The sequence below is a fragment of the Hoplias malabaricus genome, chromosome 2 (assembly GCF_029633855.1).
Source record: "Hoplias malabaricus isolate fHopMal1 chromosome 2, fHopMal1.hap1, whole genome shotgun sequence".
Taxonomy (NCBI): Eukaryota; Metazoa; Chordata; class Actinopteri; order Characiformes; family Erythrinidae; genus Hoplias; species Hoplias malabaricus.
Window position 1 is genome coordinate 42,180,259 of NC_089801.1, and position 24,121 is coordinate 42,204,379.

Consider the following 24,121-nt stretch of genomic DNA (forward strand, 5'->3'; position numbering starts at 1 on the left):
CATTCTATCATTAAACAATCAATCAAGCATCTACCTTCCACTGTCCTTCCCTCAATATTTAGCATCTATACATCCATCTATCCAACCAAATAACAACATATCCTTCAGATTATACATCCAACAACAGGTATCTTCCACCATCCTTCCCTCAATATTTATCAGCCAAATGTTTATTCATCCATCCATCAACCAGCCATCTATATCTCCTTTCAGATGATCAATTCATCCATTCAAACATTATTACAAGCAAATGTTTCCACGGTTCTCAACATTTATCACTCAGTTCTCTTATCCATGGAGCTATACTTTCAAACCATATATTCCAGATTCCATATTCATCTAAATATTTGATTATTTCACAAACCACGTCTCTATTCATCTACCAATCTATCCAATCATTTATATTTAAAAATGTTCAGGTATTTTGCTAAAAGAGGAAAACTCAAGACTTTAAAGACATAAAGACATTTGACAGAATGTATCCAGATATCATCCAGATTTGACAGAATTGATCATAAACTCATAAATCAGATGTTTGTGATTTCTCTGGTCCTTTTTTATAACTGAGCCCTGTTCTGACCTCACCTTGCCTGGTGAAGGACAGGAAAGAGCAGGTTGGTTAAGGACGAGAGAGAGAGAGAGAGAGAGAGAGCGCAAGAGAGCAAGAGAGAGGGATTTAGCTGTGATTGTGATCAGATGCTGTTCTGAGACTCACTGCTGATCCATGCTCTCTGAGCTTTGTACTGATTTCCTACCTCTGAAGCCTCTCCCTCTCTCACTCTGCAAAAACTAACCACAGATATGGAGGTAAAACTATATAGTTTTTTTTATTCGGTTTGTTTGTTGGTTAATATGTTTAAAAAAAATGGTTCTGGAATGTAATCAACGTCAGCCATGGTGTAGAGACCTCTCTTTACTTAGTGTTGAATTATTTAAGACACCTTTTAATAATGAAACCTTTTGTGGTAAGTAGAATACTGAAGAACTGTTAAGGAAGGTGGAAAAAAGTTCAAACTTTTGTGTTTGTATGTAAAAGAGGATATATAATAATCAGATTACTATTTCATTGGATGTTATTGGATTGTGTAATGCATTGAAGAGCAATGTTTATACTTTTTTAATTGTTATTTTTTTATTATTATAAGTGAAAAACATTTCCAAAAAAAAGGAAACCATTTCAAAAAAAATTAAAACTGAATCTGCTCTGAATCTGCCAAAATAAATGTAAATAACCATGAAACTAAGTGATACCATGCAAAGTATATTGCAAGCTATATACAATATAGAGCAAATTACGAAATTAATTGAGGTTTCTAAGGGGTAATAAGCTTATTATAATTAAGTACTACCTTGCACTCTTAGATGTTGTCCAGAAACTTCAACAGGATTTGTTAAAAAAGAAAGGTGATGTTTGTGTTTGTGCAGATAAATTTTTTCAGTTTTATCTGCAATTGTTTGTTTTGTTTTGTTTCCCCCAGTTTTTAAATGGACTCTGAAGCATTGTTCAATACATGTTTGTTTGATGGTATTATATCAGAGGTGTATATTAAGCAGAGTGTAATGTAAATTGAACTTGGTAGAGATATTCCTAGAGTCTTTCTAAAGTAGAGTGAAATAAAATGTAGTAAATTAGATTCAGGAAGCTGGAGAGAGAAAGTCAGGATATCAGCAGCTTATTGATCGGATTAAATCATTATCTCAGCAGATGGACGCTGTGCTCTGCTCACCGTCCTCAGAATTTGCCCTTTGCTCTACTCCTGTTGCAATTTACACTGTATTCGCATCCATTTTCTGCACTTTTTATTATTTTTTTCATTTGCATTATTTATTTTTAACAGAATGCATAGCTAAAGATCAGTGGATACCTGTTAAAGCAGAGTATTAGGTGTTTCTGTGAGCATTTGTTTGCATTTACCTATGAGCATTACATTGGTTAGTTCTGGATCACAAACACAAATCAAGCTCATCCGAAATGTATTTGATGGAGCTCCATCAATTTAAAGATCACAGTTCCACTGTTCAACAGCACAGTGCTGATCTCTCTCTGTGTCCAAGAAATACACATACAGCAGTGGTCACAATCACAGTTTTACAGTTTCCACTACAAATGGATCGTTTTAGTCAGATGTTTGAAGAAACCTGCAGGACAATTGCTGGATAACCATAGGAAGGAGTTGTAGGCATGGATATATTATTAATCTTAAGTCCCATATTTGGTACTTTAGGTGATGTGGTCATAGTATGTGAAAAATTGTGAAAACTTGTGTGAAAAATTGAGGTCTGAAAGGTCAGTACATTGATAACCAAATTAATTGGAAATTAGGCAAAGGTCATCCACAAGGCCCTCCATCACATGGACACTCAAAGGTAATAGGTAAAAATTAGGTGACTGAAATTCTCATTTGTGCCTTTGAGTCAGCTCACCTGATTTTCACAAATTCACAACAAGTGAAATAAGCATGAAGAGAGATACCTTTGCAATAAGTAACATCCTCAAGGTTGACTCAAAGGTTTCAAAGTTACTAAAGAAGATTTTGGTCCTGATCTAATCCCCTTTCTGCTTTTTCCATTTTTTCAGGTATTATTATGAGGAAACCCTTAGAGGATCTTGACCCTGTTTGGAATTGGGGAGTCCTCCCTTTCGATCAGGTTTAACTGTGAGCAGCACCATGTTTGGCACTCCTTAGTTCAGAGACAGTGTACTGGACCGCCGCTCATCAACCATGGTTCCCAAGTTCTCCTGCGTAGAGCTGGGGCCGGAGCTCGGTTTCACATTTCAGAGTAGCAAGCGGCCACATAGGCAGCATGTCAGGAGGAAGATGCGCCCTTCACGGATTTTGGGTTTTGTTCTCAGCCTCTGCGCCCTCTCTCTGCTCCTGGCATGGAGTGCCTTCAAAGAAACAGCCAAGGTTATGCTTGGAGGACCAGGAGATCCGCTGTCCCACCGAACTCTGCGTTCCACAGATGGACAAAGTAACATTTCATTGGACATACCTATCGCAATGGCATCTGGAATGGAAGGCCAAGGAGAATACCCTGAGGACCTGTTCAGTCTGGAAGAGAGGCGTCAGGGAGCTGTGGTTCTGCACATGTTTGGCATGCTGTACATGTTCATTGCTCTTGCAATTGTCTGTGACGAGTTCTTTGTCCCAGCCCTCACTGTCATCACTGAGAAGCTCCAGATTTCTGATGATGTGGCAGGTGCCACATTCATGGCTGCTGGAGGCTCTGCCCCTGAGCTTTTCACCTCTGTGATTGGTGTGTTCATCTCCCACAGCAATGTTGGCATTGGCACTATCGTGGGCTCTGCTGTCTTCAACATCCTTTTTGTCATCGGGATGTGCGCCTTGTTCTCTCGTGAGATCCTGAACCTTACCTGGTGGCCACTCTTCCGAGATGTGTCCTTCTACATCATGGACCTCATCATGCTCATCGTCTTTTTCCTGGATAATTACATCACATATTTGGAGAGCATTGCCCTCCTGACAGGGTACTTTTCCTATGTACTTTTCATGAAATTTAATGCCAACGTGGAAGCATTGGTCAAGAGCATAATGAGCAGAAACCAGGTGGAAGAAATCGAGGTTTCAAAGGTAAGTTGGACACATTTACCGTAACATAGGGTCCCTTTGTCCATTTTTCTTACTGGCATCATGTTCTAGTGCATCTATTCATTTTTTGGAGAGTAAACCTGATTCAACTAATCAGGTAACTGACAAACTGCTGAAGTATACTTATTAGGAACAGGTAAGACAGAGATCTGTGCAAAGCAAGGGTATTCCAGGATCAAGCTTGGGAACTATTAGGCAAGCAGTCAGGTACTTTGGCAAAGGAAATCAGAGGTGGTCACCTGTTTTATCACCCAGATCCTCTGGATTAGGCTTTGGCACTTGCGTCACCTGGGTAAACAGCTGTGGGAGGACTAAACACCCGTTGGGCACTGAGAGAAAGAGATAACCAGATAATAGAAAGGAAGGTTCAGATTTTGGGGTATGCTTGCTTGCCCGTTTGGATCCTTCATGATACACGCATGCCCTAATTCAAGAGCAGGGAAATCAGAAGTAATGCACTTAGTCCAGTATGCAGAACATAGTGTCCCTAGAACTACCCAATCCCAGTTCTAGTGGCATTATGTTTTGGGTATTGATGCATTTTCCCAACACAACACACTAGACCAAGTCCACAAGCCACACAAGCCTTTTTATATTTTTGGAAGGCCCTCTGCCCTGTACATATTAGTGTGCTTCCTGCAAACATGATCTAACTAGTCAGGGCCCTGTTTCTCAAGAACCTCTTAGTGTTAAGATAATATGTGTGATGTTTACAGTGTGAAGTGGGTGAGTTAAAGCCTTAAAATATTCAAGTACTCCAGGATTACTCCAGTGATTTCAGGAGAATTTGAAATTACTGATCAAGATATAGTTGGTTATGCCATTTCAGGTACAGATGTTATTGATGATTGAATAAATGATTTGTGGACTCTCAGTTCAGGTCATTTCCAAATTTTGAATGTACAGCATATCTTATATCTTGAGCAAGGTGTAAGTTTTCTCAGTTTCAGCTTTGTGACATAACTCAAATATGAAACCTTCTTCTGCCCTTTCAACTTTTGGTTGAAGCGTTCTATTTACCTTGCATGGATGATCTATGTAGTATTGCTGAATTATATCAAGTGCAAGCTACCATTGGGCTTGAAATGCTGCTAGCTTTAGCACCAGACTGTGTGAGCTGTTTATCTGTCAAAGGCTCATGACCAACCTACTGAAACAACTTTGTTAAGTGTTTGTATTGTAAACTGTGGACTAGTCACAAAGACAGAATGGGAGGTTGTGAATTGTAAAGTGACATTCTCAGAAATTAATCCACATTTCATAATTTCATTTATCAAAGGTGTGCTGAGATCAATTAGAATGAAAAAAACACTTGCCATTACAGACTATAGTTATTCAAGATATGGAAAGACTTGTAGGGAGGTAGTCTAGCAGGTACCCAAAAGTCTGCATGAGACACTTTGGTCAAATTATGTTCTCTTTGCTTATTTAATTCCTGGTTCTAGAGATGTACCAGCATGCACAGTTTTGCTGCAATGCTAGTAAACCTGATCCAGGTAATGAAGCTTGAATATTAGACCTGGATGTGTTGGATCTGAAATCTTTAGGGGGTATATCTCCAGGGTCAGGATTGAACAGCCTTGCTGACCTTACTTTTGAAGGCTGAGAGATTGGGTCTTGATCTTGCTGCTTTAGCTGTCACACAGCTTGAGTCATATTTGTTGCTTGATCTTATGTGGTGTGTAGTCTAGCAGACTTTTAGATATGTGTATGGCTCAACAAACACCCACAAATCAGTACTCAGTATTCATATGTTAAAAGCCATACAAAGCCACCTTTGATTAAAGTTTGGGATTATGACTCCAACAAACAGTACTGTGATACATCTTAGTATTCCTCATGGAATTTCGTGGAATTATTATTCACTGGTTATTAGTGAATTATTCATTTTTCAAGGGTAGGGTTTCATATTTGATCTTGAGTCTTACTGATTAGCAATTTGTCAATGGCAAGCAATTTTATGTTCCTGGTACATTTACTTGGTACATACAGAAGATAGAATACCAGAGTGTGGAGAGGGAGAAGTGTGGGGAAAGAGGTGGAAATGTGGTGTGAGCAATTTTAAAGTCAGATAGAGAGAGAGATGGAAATTTTGGATCATTCCTACTGGTCCATTTGTCATGAACCAAGCATCCCACAATGAACAAACCCATTAGAAATGGTCTAAAACTGATTGTAATAATTCATTCATTATCTGTAACCACTTATTTGGTTCAGGGTCGCGTTGGGTCCAGAGCCTACCTGGAATCACTGGGTGCAAGGCAGCTATACACCCTGGAGGGGGTGCCTGTCCTTCACAAGGCAACACACACACACACACACACACCTATGAACACTTTTGAGTGGCCAATTCACCTACCAACGTGTGTTTTTGGACTGTGGGAGGAAACCAGAGCACCCAGAGGAAACCCACACGGACACGGGGAGAACACACCAAACTCCTCACAGACAGTCATCTGGAGCGGGACTTGAACTCACAACCTCCAGGTCCCTGGGGCTGTATGACTGCAACACTACCTGCTGCGCCACGTGCCGCCCTGGATTGGAATAATAATTGTTAAAATAATTCCAATGAACTGAAGTTAATCTGCAGATACATCTTGTTTATATCTCTCTTATATCTCAGGTTCCTCCAAATATTTCATGTTTCAGCAGAACTTATTTTTCTCTCAGAAATCAAGAAAACCTTTTTACACTCACACGGATAATGAAATGGATGGATGAAGAAATGGTGACATGGTGAAAAGTAGGGAAATGGAGAAATGGGGAGATAGGGAGATGTATAAGTGGATGAACAAGGAAAAGGGGAGATGAGAAGTAGAAATGTACAGGAGGAGAAAAGGTGGGGTGTAGAGATGTAGATGGAGGGATGAAACTGGGGAGATGGAGAGATGCATAACTGGAGAGATGGTGAGATGATGACATGGAATGTTGGAGAGATTAGAGATGAAGATATGGAGAGATGACTGGAAGGAGGCAGCACATGTGCTTTTTACTGTCTGTCAGCCACCACTCTGGGCAAATCTCATTAGTAGCTCATAAACTAATCCTGTTAGTGGGGCTAAGTATAGCCAGGTGTCACCTGCATTCAGAAATGCAGAACTCCATCACAGGAATGTTTTTCACTCATCTAGTTTTTCTTAGTGTTGCACAGCTAATAGCAATGCAATATGAGTAAGTGGAAAACGAGAGGATATATTTGTATTCCCACTTAACCACAACAAAAATACTCTTAACACTTAGCGCAGTGACCTGCCTATGAGGAAATGCTGAAGAACTACATTCTTGTTTTCAAATTAAGTTAAACAAAATAAAATAAATAAATAAGCCCCCACCCCTCCAGCAAAAACCCAATGATGATCCTTGTTAGCATGTGCATGTGTTGGAATTTATTTGCTAGGAGATCTACACTGGGCGGAAAGGCAGAGATGAAAAAACTAATGCTGTTAATATTATTGCATTTACACCCGTTAATGCATGCAGAAAATTATTTCTCTCTCTATCTCTTATGTGTGCGTGCACACACACACTTACACACAAACACACACACACACACAAGTTCTGTATTTGAAATATGAGCTGCATTGTAGAATTAATATTTTCAATTAATGGTTCAATGTCCTGCTCTCCCTGAAACTTTTACTCAGCAGATTAAGAGATTCTAATTCAAAAAACATGAAAATGACACTGAGATAAAACAGAATTGTTTCCCCTCACCAGTTGGTCATGAATATCACACATTTAGCTCCCTACCATACAAAATACAAGAAAGTACTAGCATTTTAACTTTAATTTAATATCATGTTTAATAGTTGATGAGTTATTTTACATTTAAATATCCATTATTAAAAGCTTCAGTCTTAAGAACAGAAAATGTGATTAATTACATTTAATTTCAGAATATTGTGAGATTAATGTGTTAATCAATCAACAGCACCAGACAAGAATATATTTTTTGTAGTCCTTGAATGAACCACTTTATGCTTCACAGAGATGATTATCCTACCATGGGATCAGCCATGTTTACAATAGGTTTCAGTACAAAATCTTTCTCACGTCCAGGCCACTAAATGTTAATATAATGGCTGTTTCATAAAATGAAGAATAATCAGAAGAATTACTCTGCTTCTGCTTATGGAGCTAACATTGTACAAAGACATCCTGGAGCAGCTGCCCATTAGCCTAAGGTCAACATACCTAATGCCAAGCACGGGCTGGAGAGGAATAAACCCATCCGTGTTCTCCATTCAGTGCCTTTGGGATGGGTTTAGTGCCAGAACTGATCATCCAAAATTAGTATCGGACCTCACTAATGTTACGCCAGGGGCGTTTTGGCTACATATAAGCAGTAACATAACAGTTCCTCATTGTAGTGCCATCTGAGGGATCGAAGTTCACAATGATTAAGCAGTTGTGTATTGCCTTTTAGAATTTTGTCCCCTCCTGCTTATAGTGGAATGATTAAAAATGTTGGATCGTCTGTATTCTTTTATATTCATCTTCATTATTCAATCAATCAATCTTCATGTATATTTTGCTTGCCCTAACTTATTTTGAGTTTGTTGTACACTACATCTCCACATGTTCTTAGACACCTCTCCTAATGTGGGATATCCAGGATTTAAGGTTCACCTATTACTGAAAAATATGTTCAGTTGTACATATACAGCAGGTTTAATTTCTTTACAAATACAAATTACAATACTAAGCATGGACTAGAGGGATATAAAACTCCCCAGCATTAGTTTGGGGAACAGTGGTACTGAGGTTTTGTGCCAAATCCCCACAGCAATTTTGCAATAATTCATATATTCTGCTCTGTTCTTAGTACTTCTGTGACCATTTGATATATGAAATTGAATCTAATGCTGTCTATCTACCATGACATAATTGGCATTACTTTAGTTTGCACTGGACCTACCAGGCTAATGCATTTAATGTAATATACACCAATTAGCCTGGTGCTAGTCATTACACATGCCCCTTAAACAGTAAAACTCATCATGTGTTTTCTAATACTATTTTTCTTTTCACATTTTGTCCCAAATCATTGGTCCCCAAATCTGGTTGGCTGGATGTTTTTGGTAGGGTGATTATTCTCAGTCTAGAAGTGACACTGGGAGGTTTAAAAATTGACAGTGTGTCAATTTTAATATTTTAGGTTATTATTAGGTAATGTGCAGAGGCAGCTTTAGAGTAGGACATTTGGAGACATTTGTCAAAAAATTTCTGCAAGGCATCTGAGGGAGGATGACACAGCGTTTTTTTTCAGTCACTTGGATTGTCCAGTAGCTGCTTAATCATCCTTGATTATAGTCAGTGCATAAAAGGATCTGGCCTTGAGTCTAGGAACTGCTGTTCCTTCTTAACTGCTTATGTAAGTGCAATACTCTGAGCTGTGGTTCAATGTTACAGACCTTTTCAAACTGTTATAATCCCCTGGGTTTGGGATTACAGAGTGTTAAACCATTGTGTACTGTGAACTAATTCGTTGATTAGAGTTTTGTGCACTTGATATTAGCATTTCATTCACTTTCTGATGATAGCATGGACAGAATTAATGCTTATAATGGTTAAGAATTAGTGAAAATTGAAATGAGAATGTTGTTATAAAGTGGGAACAATTCTATGTTAGTCTCAGTTTAGCATGCTAAAGATAGCTAACTGCTTCATCACCTGGTTTTAGCCCTCACTAATAGTCAAACTGTAACTCTACAAAGTGAATTAGCCCCTCATTGGAAGCCTGAACTAATTCCAAGGGACTTTGTCCAGTGATCTTGACTGAGGTGACTTGCATAACAACTTACACTTTTTTCTTATATAGATAGTACATCATATAAATAAATATATTCATATATATATATATATATATATGAATATATTTATTTATATGATATATATATATTTATATATATATATATTTATATGATATATATATATATATATATATATATATATATATATATATATATATAATAGTATTTATAAAGATTTTAGCATTTTTATAAATGTAGTAATTTTTTATATTTTTTTATACTGTGCAATATGTCTCATGTGCTTGTATTCCCTGAATAAACCAGTTTATTTCCCCATAAATCAACACTTGCACATAGATATTGGACCAGATTTCCACATTTTATCCATAATTGTAACACCTACTGTGTGCTAAATCTAAGGCTAATCCTAGGCTGTGTACTAAGGCAACCTTAAAGCGTATCCTTGTACAGTTTGATTTTAATTCTCATATAAGACATTCCTTTGCAGTTATGTTCAGTAATATATTTGTGAAAATAAAAGTTAAGCATCATTTTACCTCAGGATATTAATCATTTTCAGCACAAGCTCTTATAATGGTACCAATGTGTCCTCTTACCTTGTTGCCATTTGTTGCTTCTCCTGTGACAATATACACAGTATTGCCAAAAGTATTCGCTTGTCTGCCTTCGCCTGCATAAGAATTTATGTGACACCCCATTCTTAATCCAAAAGGTTTAATATAAAGTCGGCCAACCTTTTGCAACTATAACAACTTCAACTCTTCTGGGAAGGCTTTCCACAGGGTTTAGGAGTGTGTATATGGGAGTTTTTGACAATTCTTCCAGAAGCGCATTTGTGAGGTCAGACACTGATGCTGGATGAGATGGTATAGCACACAGTCTCCATTCTAATTAATCAAAAATGTGTTCTATTGGGTTGAGGCCACATCAAATTCGCTCATCCATGTCTTTATGGACCTTGATTTGTGCACTGGTGTGCAGTCATGTTGGAACAGGAAGGGACCATCCCCAAAGTGTTACCACAAAGTTGGGAGCATGAAATTGTCCATCATGTCATGGTATTTTGAAGCTTTAAGAGTTGCTTTCACTGGAAATAAGAGGCCGAGCCCAAATTCCAAAAAACAACCTCACAGCATTCACCATCCACCAAACTTTATACTTGGGATAATGCAGTCAGACAAGTATGGTTTCCCCTGGCAACTGCCAAACCAAGACTTATCCAGTGGACTGCCAGACAGATGCGTGATTTGTCACTCCAGAGAGCACATCTCCACTGCTCTAGAGTCCAGTGGCAGTGTGCTTTACACCACTGCATCTGACGCTTTGCATTACACTTGGTTTTTTAAGATTTGGATGCAGCTGCTCAGTCTTGGAAACTCTGAAGCTCTGTACGCACTGTTCTTGAACTAATCTAAAAGCCACAAGAAGTTTGGAGGTCTGTAAGAATTGACTCTGCATAAAGTTGTCATCCTCTGTGCACTATGTACCTCAGCATCTGCTGACTGTGCTCTGCTATTTTTTTGTGGCCTATAATTTCATGGCTGAGATTCTGTCATTCCTAGATGCTTCTATGTTATAATACCACTGACAGTTGCCTCTGGAATATAGTGAGTAGCAAGGAACTTTTGCAACTGGACTCATTGCACAGATGGTATCCTATCACGGGACATACACAGAATTCACTGAGCTCCTGAGGGCAACCCATTCTTTTACAAATGTTTGTAGAAGCTGTCTGCATGCCTGGTTGCTCAGTTTTATACACCTGTGGCCATGGAAGTGATTGGTACACCAGAATGTGTTATCGGCATGTAGAGTATGTCAACATATTCCTGAACACTGCAAAAAATGTCTTGGAAAGTGAAATTAGTTTAAACCTGATGATGTATTATTATTATAATTTCTATTCATGAGGTAGTTGTAATAATACAATATTATTTATTTAAGATTAATTTTATACAGTTTTACTTAATTGGTTATTTAGATTTAGATCACATAAAAAGGAAAAATATATAATGTTTTAATCTTATATCCTTCTTACAATGATCTCCTAATAAGAAATATTATCTGTACTGGCCAGATTAAAGATGCTTTTACTTGCCAAAACATAATGGTTGCAGTGAAGACATGTAATTTAACAGTCATTTTTAAGCCTTTAAATCTGTATACGTATCTCATAACATTAATATAAATTAATGACAATTAGCAGGATCTTATTGTCATTTATTTATAGTAAGTGACACAGGGCTTGGCTGACCTCTAATTTTTTTTTAACCCATCACGGATGCCACCAGGATAATTCTGTTCATCCTGGAGGCCAGTCACAGCTAATCCCCCACTGCCTCCCGAAGCCAGGGACAGGAACAGGATCGTGGACAGAGAAACGTTAATCTGTAGCACAACGTGTTAGCGCTTAACATTTCCAATTAAATGCCAGAAGAGTTATACTCAGATACACCCTCTGGGTGCTCTGGTTTCTTCCTACAGTGCATCCCGTCCCCCACCAAAAAAAAAAAAAAACACACACACATTGGTAGGTAGATTGCCTACTCTAAAATGTTCATAGTTGTGAGTGTGTGAATATGTGTGTCATCTTGTGACTGGCACCCACTCAAGAGTGTGTTCCCGTCTTGCATTCAATGATGCAGGGTAGGCTCCCTACCTAGGACCCACAGTGAACCTGAACTGTAAAATTAGTTACAATGAATGAATATCTGCAATATTTATTTACATAGTTTTAGGTATCAATAATATTAATTTTACTAGACAAAACTGAATTGGAGATATCCAAAACTATATTTTGAAGATATGAATCTGCACATACCATTAAAACATTTTATTACTAGTCAAACATAAAATAGAGATATCAAGAATTAGCATAAAAATTAATATAATGAATATGTGCACCTGCACATTTTTCACATGTAAACACATTTTGCTTAATTATCCTTATGGTACTGGCCTCACTGAATGCCACATCCAGCTATCCAGCAAGCTAACCACCTTCACACAGTAACTCTCCAGACCACAACGTGATGTTTAGAGCATTTATGGCATGACCGATGTAAAACTGAAAATACAAACATATATAAATTAATACACTTTCTCGAAGCAAACACACATAGCATGGCGGGCATCCCTCCCCAGCACCCAGGGAGCTGTTGGGGGTTAATTGCCTTGCTCAAGAACACTTCAGCTGTGGATACTGAGAGAGGAGACAGTGCAAACACTTACACTTGCAAACAAACCCAACTACAAGTATAGCATACACACAATGTCCATACTCACAACCCACTAGTTTATGAAAAATCAGACAAAATACACCATCCAAACTTGCCATTCAAAAGAAATACAACCCAAATTACATATTAATAATAACAAAACATTATCACTTACAGGCAATGCCTTTTTAACTGGTGACAAACACAAGGTGACAACGTGCACAGTCCAACATGTTTCCCATAAAATCTTTATCATTATTTTACCTACAATTACATTTGTTCAGCCAACAAAGGTCACAAAACTGTCTGAATACTTACCTTATTTTGCAAATGTTAATGCCCATTTATGTGCTATTTTCAATCTTGAAAATATTATCATCTACAAAAGGGAGCCTTCCAGAAATAGTTTTGCCACCAATGAATTAGCACATGGCTAAACATGCTAGCACTGGTGTTTCTTGTTGTGTGTTAATAAATGTGTATTGTGTCTATTTCATTGACTCAGTTTAGGCTTTTTCTCGTCAGCTCAATTTTCTTTCAGACCCATAGTGTTGAATTGTTTAAAGTATTAACACAGGCAGCTGTGGATGTGTTCATATCTGAAGAAGCGTTAAGTTTGGTAAAAGACACAAACTGTTCCGTGGCCATTAGATCACATTCTTAACATGGTTTAAGTTTTAAAAACACTTTTTAATTGAAGAGGAAGAATTTATTGAACACAGATTTACGGTTTTAAAATAACACTAGGTAATATATATATTTTTTTTATTTTGAAGCTGTAAGCTGTAACTTCAAGGTAAAAAAATATATTAGGTTGTGGTCTGTTAAAATCCATCCATCCATTATCTGTAACCGCTTATCCAATTTAGGGTCGCGGGGGGTCCAGAGCCTACCTGGAATCATTGGGCGCAAGGCGGGAATACACCCTGGAGGGGGCGCCAGTCCTTCACAGGGCAACACAGACACACACACATTCACTCACACCTACGGACACTTTCGAGTCACCAATCCACCTGCAACGTGTGTTTTTGGACTGTGGGAGGAAACCCACGCGGACACGGGGAGAACACACCAACTCCTCACAGACAGTCACCCGGAGCGGGAATCGAACCCACAACCTCCAGGCCCCTGGAGCTGTGTGACTGCGACACTACCTGCTGCGCCACCGTGTCGCCCTGGTCTGTTAAAATGTATGTGTTAATGTGGCATGATAGGGCACAGAAGTTTATAGTAGATCAAATAAATACTGAACAATTTGGCATCATATTTAGTTTGAAGCTTCTCTGCAATTTTAAGTTAAATATGTTTCCTGTGCTTAATGACTGTAACTATCCTGTGATCCATGTTTAATGAGGGCATTGAACTAATTTGTTTTTACTAATCCACATCTGATTAGCAACTCAAAAGTGTCTGTAGGTGTGTGTGTGAGTGAATGTGTGAGTGTATTGCCCTGTGAAGGAGTGGCGCCCCCTCCAGGGTGTGTTCCCGCCTTGCATCCAATGATTCCAGAAAGGCTCTGGACCCACCGTGACCCTGAATTGGATAAGCGGTTACATATAATGAATGAATGAAAGAATGAATGAATGAATGAATAATCCACATCTCCATTTAGAAATCAACCAATACAATTAAAATGGCATCAGGACAGGAACAGCATGCTGAATTCAACTAAAAGAATTCTTCATCATGTTTAAGACATTATATGTTTAATAAATATATTTATGGTTCAGATTTTCATGAAAAACACACGAGAGTGATGTGATTGAAGTTTAGCCTTTGTCAAAATACAGAAAACTAACAATGTACTAGTGTGCTACACTAATTAACTGATGTTTTACAAAGTAAAAGAAATTATTCCAGTACATAATTCTGCATTAGTTGTCACAGGTCATTCCAAAATATTGTTTGTGTTGTCATTTATTTTTAATGATAATTCACAAACACAAAAAACGAAACACAGAATTTAAATGACCACATTTGAAATTTGTGGTAGAGTTAAATTTAACCTAAATTTACATTGTATTTTGACTGTCTTGCATGTGCACTATTTAAAAAATGCCACAAAGCGGTTCCATAAATAGTGAATTGAGTTGTGTGTACGTTTTAAAGAATCTTCTCTTGGTGCACAGGTTCTTTACCAATGAAAATTTTGTTAGCAGAAATTGGTGGTTCCTCTATGGCAAACGTCAAGAAATTTTTAATGTACCTTTATTTTTAAGAGTGTCCTCTTAAAATTTTGCTTCTCATATTTGTACACAAAACTCAACCTTTACTAAATCCTTAATGCCTTCCTGTATAAAAACACAGGGAGAGAAAACTAGCTGTTTATGTAGCTGTGTTTTATGGGATCCTAATAGAGCCTTTAAAATATATGCACTCAATCAGTGAAGACATGCTTGGTGTCAGAGGTTTGCTTAAATTTAGCACTGGAGATACAACACTAAAGTCACGTTACAACAAGTAATATTCAAATAGTTCAGAAAATATAGGCATTTCATTTTTGGGGGAAAAAGCTACTGTATATACACACAACAAAACCTGTAGTTACCATTTTAATAGACATTTAAATTACTACATCAGTGGTGCTCCAGGTCAAATCCAACCCTGAAGAAATACCAAACTCTCCTGGGGTTTGGATTTGTTAGGAAAACTACCCATACTTATTGTTGCTTGCCATAGTTTTAACACCAGTGTTCTCTGTGGGTCAAATTTTAATGTGAGTTTGATGATATCATTTGATAATGTCCCTCAAGTTTATGTCAAACTGACAACCATAGGGCAGTGCGATCTTAGCCTATATTTCCCATATTAGACTGTGCCATATATTAAGCGAATACAGAGCTCTGGATCTTATTTTTCATGTCCTAAATATGTGCTTCATAGTGCTAAGGACCAGGATCCTGGGAGAGCACAAATGTAGAAACAGGAAACAAAAAACCTTGGAACACTTTTTCATTTTTGACATTTTGTCATTAAGTTGCGTTACAGTTAGAGGGAACATGGGACCTTGGAAACAGGAATGAACACGTTAGCACCCAGCCCCATTCAGTTCTTCAATATTTTGGTGTGAAATAATTAATTTGATTGTGAGAAACATTAGGAACACTTTCCAGTGATGGCGAATGAAACCAGGTGTTTCCACCTAAAACACACATCCAGAATATATTTCATCTTGTGCAGTGTCCTGCACGTCCACCAAAAACGTATTTAAACACCACCACCTCTAACTCAAACTATGGTCAGACATCTGCTGTGTCCACGATTGTTTAGTGTCTCCACTTTTTGAGAAACTTTTAGGGGAGGACTTCTGCTTCCATTCATTTCCACACTCCAAAATTCTGACTGGGTAATTTTCTCTAGAATGGAGCATTTCACATCAGTCCAAACATTATTGATTTAATTATGCAGAAAATGTTGGAAAAGAAGTGGAATTTTGTTGTAAACTGAAATTTATAAATGATGTAATTTTAATAACTTATTTTATTATTGGTGATTACAAGTTCACTGGGTAAATTTATAATTTTAATAGCATAAATTTAAATTGAATGTGAACTTGAATTAATGCTCCTAAGTAAGTGTAACTGACACTGTAGAATGCTGCAACATGAGTTCGGTTTGAGTTTTGATGAACATAAGTCACAAATATAAATGCCATTTTATCAGAATAAAGTAGGTCATGTGCATCAATACACGCTTCAGTCAGCTGCCCACACTCCAGCCACCACTAATTGCCATCGAGCTGCCCACTGAAGTTTTCATGGACTCTTAACTATTATCACCAGTAGATTGACCAGAGGCGGATGGGTCCCCGCCTTGTGAGCCTTGGTTCCTCCCAAGGTTTCTTCCTCTGAGCTCTGAGGGAGTTTTCCTTGCCACCGTCGCTCTTGGCTTGATTACTAGGGGGAATTTTACATTCTTTACATTTTTACATTTCATGTCAAAACTTTGTGTTTACTGTAATTCTGTGAAGCTGCTTTGTGACAACATCAGTTGTAAATAAATGTGATTGATTGATTGATACACTATTTATGAAATAATGTTAATTTAATTGATGATAACATATGAACTGTAATTTGAGTTATAATCTCACTCATGTCTCTTTCTTTTAGGCCAACAATGCAGATGATGAAAACAAACTCTCGGTACACATTTATATTTATGTCACATTAAATATATAAATAAATATGTTCAGACTGGATATCCTTTTTTGATGATTCTGGTAGAGTGGCATGGCAGGGCTGCTAAACTGTCATGCTCTTTGTCTGTCATTTAGGCTAAGCCCCGTCTACAGAGAGGAGGAAGCTCTGCCTCTTTGCACAATTCACTGATGAGAAACAGCATCTTCTTTCTGATGATCCACACATTGGACCCACTTGGAGAAGGTAAAACACACACACGCTAATTTAAAACAGTATATATATATAGTATAGGGGCAGTAGTGGCCTAATCGTTAGAGAACTGTGTTTGGCACTGGAAGGTCACCAGGATTGAAGGAACAGCACTGTCTCCTCTCTCAGTATCCACAGCTGAAGTGTTCTTGAGCAAGGCAATTAACCCCCAACAGCTCCCTGAGTGCTGGGGAGGGATGCCCGCCATGCTATGTGTGTTTGCTTCGAGAATAGTTGTTCCAAAAATATATACTGTGTACTGTCTTATTATTTATTATAAAAACACATGTCTGATCTGAACAACACATTAAGTACAAACAATACTGAGATGATTATGTCTGTTCATATGTTTATATATGAATACCACACCCTACTGCCAGGTGAAGGTCTACACTGAGGGAAACACTGCACCAAATCATACAGGCAATTACAGTGTGTAATTATACATGTGTCTTCCAGGAAAATTCAAGGAGAAGGCTTCTATTCTGCACAAGATTGCACGAAAAAAGGGCGAAGAAGCAAATGGCGTGGGTGAGTCCTGTTCAGGATATTATTAACCGGCGATTATGTATGGTGTCATCAAGAAGTGCTGTATTGCTTTGTTTACCATTTCCAGCTTTGTACTTACCAGCTTATTTTTTATCAACACCAGTATTCATGCTCATTCATATCCGGTCACACACAGCCTGAGTCACAGAGCATTTGGGGTTTAGGTGCCTTGTTTAAAGACCCCTCAGCTGTGGATGTTGAGGGAGGAGACTATGCTGTTTCTTCACTCGACACGACCCAATTTTCTTACCATCTGAGTGCATCAAACCAGAGACCTTCTGGTTCTAGTCCCACTTTTCTATAATCAGGCCATGGCTGTGTCTTTTATGTATTTCAGAAATTGCTGACCTTCTAGTGTTTTCCTTTCCTTTCTTTCTCTCTTTCCTTCAGTTGATAAAAACCTGCGCAACAGCAGCAGTGTGGAAGTGGAAGTGACTCCTCCCATGAATGGCAGTGTGGGACAAGAGGTCTGTTCATGATCTTGGAAACATAGGAAACAAAGTAACACTGTAAAACTACTGAACATACAGCAGTCACAAACATAATCTGGTAACCTCTAGAAATGTAGGGTTATTTATTATTTATAAATATTTATGCATGTATAGTTGTCTTATATTAATAAACATATTTATTAAAGCTAGTAATGTGTCAATAACATGATATGATATGAGCATGATAGGTGTGTGCCTACCTGATTACCCCTGAAAAGAGCTGGAGTTGTGGTTTCTGGAAGGAAGAGAGTTGCCTAGTACCTATGTGAGGATCTAATGGATTAGCGTAATAGTCGCTGGCCAAAGAAAAACATGTATCTCCGTTTCTGTGTTTTGTTTTTTTTAAGTTTACTAGCAGTTGGCTTTAACAGTGTGGAAATTTTATGGTGAATGGACCAATAGAAATGCTCCATAACTACATGGAACAAATTTCTTCCATTGACAGTTTCTTCCTTTACCTGTAAAGTTACTATTTTGGAGATGCTTGTTTTTCTTTGGACAGTGATGGCATGTAGGATATTTTTATTTTACTACTTTAAATTAAGTTATATTCTTAATTCCTTAGACCCATCTGTGAAACTCCAGGCTAAAGACCAGTCACAATAAGTTATTTTTAAATTGAATCTATGATTGTATCTCTGTTGTTCAAATACAGCTTTTTAGTGATTATGAATCTATACCAGGGGTGGCATGGTGGCACATCAGTTAGTGTTGTAGTCACACAGCTTCAAAGTCCTTGAGGTTGTGGGTTTGAGTCCAAGTATTAAATTTGTTTATCTAAATAAAAAATGACCATAACTTGTCTTAAAATATAAATCCATCTCCCAAAGGTCTTAAAATTTAATGGACAGATAATACACTTATGTTTTTAATCTGATTTTCACACATTGCATGCTGTTTTAATAGCAGACTAAACTAAGCAGAAGCAATGGCATTATTTATAGCTCTGATGGGCTCTCGTTTCAGCTACCTTCACCTGTTGATTTTAGCCAGCGAAAATGGTACTGTAGGCATGGGGAAGTGTACATTCAATGAAAACAGATTGAAAACCTTAATTTTTTAATTAATGTCAAATTGAAGAGCAATCACTGCAATAGCACAACATGAAATTCGATACACACACCTCATTGCTTTTCCAAACTTACATGTAGAATATGTGCCAAAATTAAAAGCAAAACCGCTGTTACTTTTTTTTTAACGTTGCTTTACCTCTTTACTGAAAAATAGGATTTGCATTTTAAAAATTACACGCTGAATCAGTGTCCAAATAGAATACAATCACCTTGAAATATTATCAGTACACAACTGTATTCCTTTACATCATGAGGTACTTCAAAAATAACTAAACAAAATCCTTGTGTATTGTTTTTTTTTTTTGCAAAGAGGTACAGTAATACAGGAATCACATAGTTACAGTAAAGTTGTTAAACAGAGCATTGGTGTTGTATGCTCTATTTTATGCCATTTTGCTATTGCAAAATGGTATAAATTTGGTTTCTAAGTGGTATATAAAAGGTCTTAAAAGTCTTGAATTTTATTTTCCAATACCTGCGGATACCCTGTAGGAATTTCAGGGTCAGTTGGGCATGTTTAGGATCATTCATTTCCAGAGTGTTTTGACAATGAGTAAATGAAGAGCCCCAATTACAATGAGTCGCAATTACAGGCTGACAGCATGGTTTGATTATTATTGGCTGTAAGAGTATGATTTATGTCTTTGGGTTTGTGTGTGATTTACTTCTCAGGGAGAGGAGGAGGAGGGAGAAGATCAGCCTCTCAGCCTAGCATGGCCAGATACGCCCCGGAAACAAGCCACATACCTCTTCATCATGCCCATTGTGTTCCCACTGTGGTTAAGTCTGCCAGACGTCCGCAGAGAGGTACCTGCTGAATCTAACCACTTTGTGCTCCTTGAATTAACCTGAGTTGATTAACTAGAGCGGGTCCCTCCCTCTGGTCCACCATGTTGTAGAAGGTTCAATACAGGATCTCTGATACATCCAGGACACTAGGTGTCAGTGCACTGGCTAAGTCTTGGTATAACCCTTCTTTGCCATTTATTTCACTCAGACTTCCAAGAAGTTCTTCCCCATCACATTCCTGGGGGCCATCTCCTGGATTGCTGCCTTCTCCTATCTGATGGTGTGGTGGGCTCACCAGGTGAGGCTTTTTAAAATGTTACAGTGTAACTGTGTTCTCTGGAGATAAAATCAAATTTATTTGTATAGTGCTTTTTACAACTGATGTCCAGGAGAGACTGATGTTAATTGACATTAGTTGTGTAGACCTATTCTCATTATTTCAGCAATTTCACATGACGATATGAGAGAGAGAGAGAGAGAGAGAGAGAGAGAGAGAGAGAGAGAGAGAGAGAGAGAGAGAGAGAGAGAAAATGTGTTAAGCTGGTAAAGGTAGCTGAAGGTGAAGGTATCTCTCTGGGCTGTGGTGAAGCTCTGGCCAGAAAGATAAAAGCAGCAAAATCCCAAAAGCCAATTAGCTGGCCATTTATGTTCCTCCAAATTCTCTTTAAGGCACTGACACATAGGTTACTTTTAAAACTTCAGAGCATCTTCAGACAACACGGATGGGCTGAAGAGCCTCAGAGACCCTAGGGCTGAAATAATAAACTATTTTATATTAAATCACAATTTGAGCTGCGCTTTCTATTATTGCCTACATTATTTTATCATGTTTTGAATTTTTTGAAGATGGGAAACTTAACCTACCAGTAATATCCTAAGCACTACATGCAGTGTTTAAACTAACACTAGGTAATATTTTTTACTTTATAATTACAATGGGATGTAACAGGGATAAAAGGGCATGTCTCATTGCTACTCTGGTCTCAGCACTGCTGGAAGCCCAGGAGAAAAATTACCGAGCAAAATACCTGGTGTTGCTTTAATTCTATTATGAAAAAAAAGAGGTACTGGAGAACATGAAACTTAAAAATTAATTAATGAAAAGAATCCCATCAGCTTGTTAAGTGCTGATGTATCAACCTTGTGAAAAGTCACGTCCGGGTCCAAACTACTGCTCAGAACGGCAAAACTTAGTGGATTTGCTGCAAAATTTATCGACTTTTCAGACCTTCTGGTGAGTTATATTAAAAGAAGACTAGCACCAAATCTACTAACTTTCTGTACAAATCTTTGATACTTCTTATATAAGTATCAAAGATACCGGTAGCACAATTCATTACAACACTGGGATTGACCGTGAGCAGGAGACACAGCTCTCCCTACGTGGTTTCTTGTTTTCCAGAGACAGATCTATGGGAGACAGAGCTCTCTCTCCACAGTCCTCTGCTCTTACACTCTAAAAAATGGTTGGGTTTAAATAATCCAAGTTGGGTCAATTTGGCAACCCAACACTGGGTCCAATAGGGACAAACCCAGCATTTTTTAGAGTGTATAGATGGAGCTGCGGGAGGCACAGCTGTTTCTATGTAGGACCTCTGCTCCCAGAGACAGAGCAGAAGCAGCTCTCTCTCTGTGGCTCCTGTGCTCTCAGAGACGTAGCAGGCCCGTCAGTCCCCACAGCAGATCACAAAGATCAGAATGAGCTGCGAATTTTCAAATTGTTCTGCCAAAGACACGTTTGCTTCTTTTAATATTTAATTCATTTTCTTTTCTGAAGTCCTGAACTGAGATTACAAAATTGATTGAAACATTCAGCTTTCAGCAGTCTTATGAATGTATGACAAGGGACCAAAGGCATGATTGGATCCAGAAATGGCAAATGTCAAGCATTGCGTCACACTTAACAAGTGGATTTCATCTCTACTAACAATTTTTATGAGAAACATTGCAATTAAGTACATTCACTCCTATAGATGGAGCCACTTATTAACATCTGCACATTTGGTGATGGACTGCCCAACAAACATCCATACAAACACCCCCTCTTACTTCAGACAATTAGAAATTTCACTGTTTGTTCCTGGAAGAAGAATGGTGTTGATATTGAAATCACAGCTGCAAAACATCAATCTGCGACACAGGCGGTGCCTACTGAAACATTCAATCATTTTAATTCAATAGATTAATGAACCAGCTAATTCACCAACCATAAAGAGTAAAAAGACAGACACTGCCACAATAAACACCCTGTAGTCCACCCTCCCGATAGATTAAAAGACAGTATTTTATAGTTTGTTGTGAGTTATATAGGGTTTTGTGTTCACACGTCTGCTCTTAGCATTTCGTTCTACAGCATTAGATCTACTGTACTGCTGTAAAAAGCCCTGTCCCTTCAGGTTACATGGCCATAGCAGCAGCGCTACTGGTTGTGCATGTGAATTCACATGTCAGAATCGACCAAATTGTAACTTGGTTCTAGATTGCAGGAAAAGTAGACAGTCTGGATTGCTATGAAAATCTGTGTTGCTGCCAATGTTCTCTTTATCAGAATGCAAGATTATTTTTATGTAACCTGTGAGAATCCTTCAAGTCTTGTAAATAATTGTGTGAATGCTGTGCTTTACCTGCAGGTTGGAGAAACTATAGGAATCACAGAGGAGATCATGGGGCTGACCATCCTCGCAGCTGGGACCTCAATCCCCGACCTCATCACCTCCGTCATCGTGGCTAGAAAAGGCCTGGGGGACATGGCTGTGTCCAGCTCAGTGGGATCTAACATATTTGACATCACTGTGGGGTATGAGGACACTCTTCACCATACCCTGAAACTGTCATCATCGTTATAATGTGTGGAATCAATGTCCAGTTTAATAACAAATATTGTTATGATTCATTCACCACAAAAAATATATAGTTCATTTATCTTAAATCTAACATTATATTTTTAGTTACACTCGTTATATAAAATTTTGACTAATATAAAGTTAGGCGAGCATCTCATACATAAAAATACATTTATTTGTTCTCAGTTTGCCGTTCCCATGGCTGCTGTACTCTGCGACACACAACCTGAAGGCGATGACGGTAAGCAGCAACGGCCTTTTCTGCGCCATCGTGCTGCTGTTCCTCATGCTCCTCTTTGTCATTGTCTCCATCGCCGTCTGCAAGTGGAGGATGAGCAAACTGCTGGGCTTCTTCATGTTCATGCTCTACTTCGTCTTCTTGGTGGTGAGCGTCATGCTGGAAGACAAAGTCATCACCTGCCCCGTCTCCATCTGAGAGGCACGTCTGGCGCCCCCTGATGGATCCTTGCTGCAGCGCACATTACCTGACCTCAAAAACTCTCACAGAATCGTCGGGAGGAAGCGAGAACATGGGGTAAAAATGCTTAAAATGGCATTAGAAAAACTTTTCCCACGAAGGAACTGTGTTTGTTTAATTTCTACTGATATTTTCATTAATTTTAATAATTATATTTGTTCAATTTTTCATGGGACAAGAAAGCCATGGGACAGTGTCAGGCTATGGGGAGTAGTCGGCACATATCAGTAGCATTTAAACTGTAACAATTACAAAGATGGACATGTACTGGAAACTGAAAACGGGGAGAAGAGCTGGACATAATTTATCTCCATCTCCAAAGACTCAGGGAAAAAAGGAGAGACTGGAAAAAAAGTTCGGGACTTGACCTTCACACTATATTATTAATAGATTTTTCAAAATAAAAGCCTTGTGTTGGAAGTATAAAAACTGATGCTGATGTTGGGAGACGTTGGTCTGCTAAATGGGTTCAGAGACTGTACCACTTTATCATGGCAGACTTTAGCGCTAGCATTCAGGCTTCTAGATTGGCAGTGTTCAATACTGATTTGCAGATTTATTGCTGAGAGTTTTTCTGAATATAATCAAACTGAACTACATTTATTCTTTGGAACTACAACATTTTGTATGTTGTCTTCTTTGAAATGACTTTCAAAGTGGTTGCCATTTTTCTGTTCTCCTCCTTCATAATAAAGCCATAGTTCAGTGAGAAATTAAATTTACACCATTATCCCCAGCCATGACATGTTTAGTGCTTGAGCTACATGCTTAATGCTGCTAATAAGTCGCAGAAGCCAGTTAGCATTATGTAACAGCAGCCTACCAAGATGGAGTTGTGAAGAAAGCTCAAACAGATAATTATTATTTTTATACAATTAATTGTGGTTTCTGATGCTGTAGGACA

General features: G+C 38.2%; 1 protein-coding gene across 1 annotated transcript; it reads left to right on the forward strand.

The window, feature by feature from the left end:
* The first annotated feature begins 2,723 nt into the window (after positions 1–2,723).
* Positions 2,724–23,990, forward strand: slc24a2 (solute carrier family 24 member 2). The gene is made up of 10 exons (XM_066660300.1): positions 2,724–3,593; positions 16,716–16,748; positions 16,880–16,988; positions 17,454–17,525; positions 17,934–18,014; positions 18,261–18,265; positions 19,780–19,914; positions 20,105–20,194; positions 22,527–22,693; positions 22,926–23,990. The coding sequence occupies exons 1-10, from the start codon at positions 2,724–2,726 to the stop codon at positions 23,173–23,175; spliced, it is 1,812 nt and encodes a 603-aa protein (XP_066516397.1). The 3' UTR covers positions 23,176–23,990.
* The last annotated feature ends 131 nt before the right edge of the window (positions 23,991–24,121 follow it).